The 1,363-nt window shown below is 51.9% G+C and overlaps 1 protein-coding gene across 1 annotated transcript; it reads left to right on the plus strand.

Annotated features, from left to right (window-relative positions):
- Nucleotides 1-230: 230 nt before the first annotated feature.
- On the plus strand, nucleotides 231-653 carry PIRT (phosphoinositide-interacting regulator of transient receptor potential channels; the record flags this gene model as incomplete). The annotated part of the gene is made up of 1 exon (XM_009075397.1): nucleotides 231-653. A coding segment is annotated over one exon (423 nt), but the record flags the coding sequence as incomplete, so codon positions are not given.
- Nucleotides 654-1,363: the final 710 nt, after the last annotated feature.

Raw genomic sequence — 1,363 nt, forward strand, 5'->3', positions numbered from 1 at the left:
GAAGTGAGAAGCTCCTGTGCTGTGGCTGCTCCCAGCATGGGGCAGTGAGGAACATCCAGCCCTACATTCCTACATCTCATTGCTCTCACAGAATTTATACTTTTCTTTCCCTGCAGCGACCCACAAAACCTTCTCCACCTTCATGTGAGCTGCACTGCCTGCTGACCGAAGGGGAAGCACCGTCAATCCTCCACCACCTGCCCTGCTCTGCTTTCTCGTGTCCCTCTCAGGTTTTTGCCTCAGGTCCCATCACCATGGAAGTTCCCCCCAAGAGCCCTGATGGAAGTGAGAAGTCTCCCCAGTCCAAGGAGTTGATGACCAGTAACACTGAGAGCACCCTGTGCATGAGCTCCCGGAGTGAGTCCGTGTGGACCAGCGCCTCCAGGAGCAAGTGGGACATATACCACAAGCCTGTGATTGTGGTGTCTGTGGGAGCAGCAGTCTTCCTCTTCGGGGTGGTCATCACCAGCCTCTCCTGCGTCTTCCCCAACAACAAAAAGGTTTACAAGATGTGTGGCCCAGCTTTCCTGTCCCTGGGACTGATGCTCCTGGTTTGTGGCCTTGTGTGGATCCCCATCATCAGGAAGAAGCAGAAGCAGAGACAGAAGTCACAGTTTCTACAGAGCCTCAAGTCCTTCTTCTTTAACCGCTGAGAGCAGCCCAGGACCTGCCCAGGAAGGCTCCTCTCCCCTCTATCAACCTGTGTGGATTAGCCATAAAACCAAACATGTTCTTGTACTCTCCTAGAGGATTTCATCCCAGTAAGTCTCTTTCCTACATGGTCTCCAGTGTGAAAATGAACTTTGTATTTCATCCCAGAAAAGAAGAGAGCAGGAGTTTTCAGCTGAGCCCAGCAGGGCATTTCCAAGCTCTCTGCATCATCTCCTGGCCAGTGTGACCCAACAGCACATGTTGGGTAAAGCAAAGCCCCAAAGTGACCTGGGTAAAGCTCTGAAGTAACTTGGCTCCCCCCAGGATCTTTTGCAAGATACATCAGCAGAGAGGAGCCATCCAGCTGCAGAGTGTGAGCCAAGCCTGCTGTGAATATTGCTGAGTGAAAACTGCAGTTCAGGGGTAGAAACTGGGAAGCCAGAGATGGTTCATCCAGAGTTAGAGGAGAGGAGAAGCAGGACAACATAGTTCCAGACCACTTTGTATCAGAAGAGGCCACCTTCATCAGAACAGGAGGATTGGATGTGATGCCCATGACCAGGACATTCCTGTCATTCACAGAATCACAGGGTCATCGAGGCTGGAAAATTCCTCCAAGATCATCGAGTTCAACCTGTGACCCATCACCACCTTGTCAATGAGCCCAGAGGACTAAGTGCCACGTCCAGTGTTCCCTGAACACCTCCGGGGA

Source organism: Acanthisitta chloris, unplaced genomic scaffold (assembly GCF_000695815.1).
Source record: "Acanthisitta chloris isolate BGI_N310 unplaced genomic scaffold, ASM69581v1 scaffold20185, whole genome shotgun sequence".
NCBI lineage: Eukaryota > Metazoa > Chordata > Aves > Passeriformes > Acanthisittidae > Acanthisitta > Acanthisitta chloris.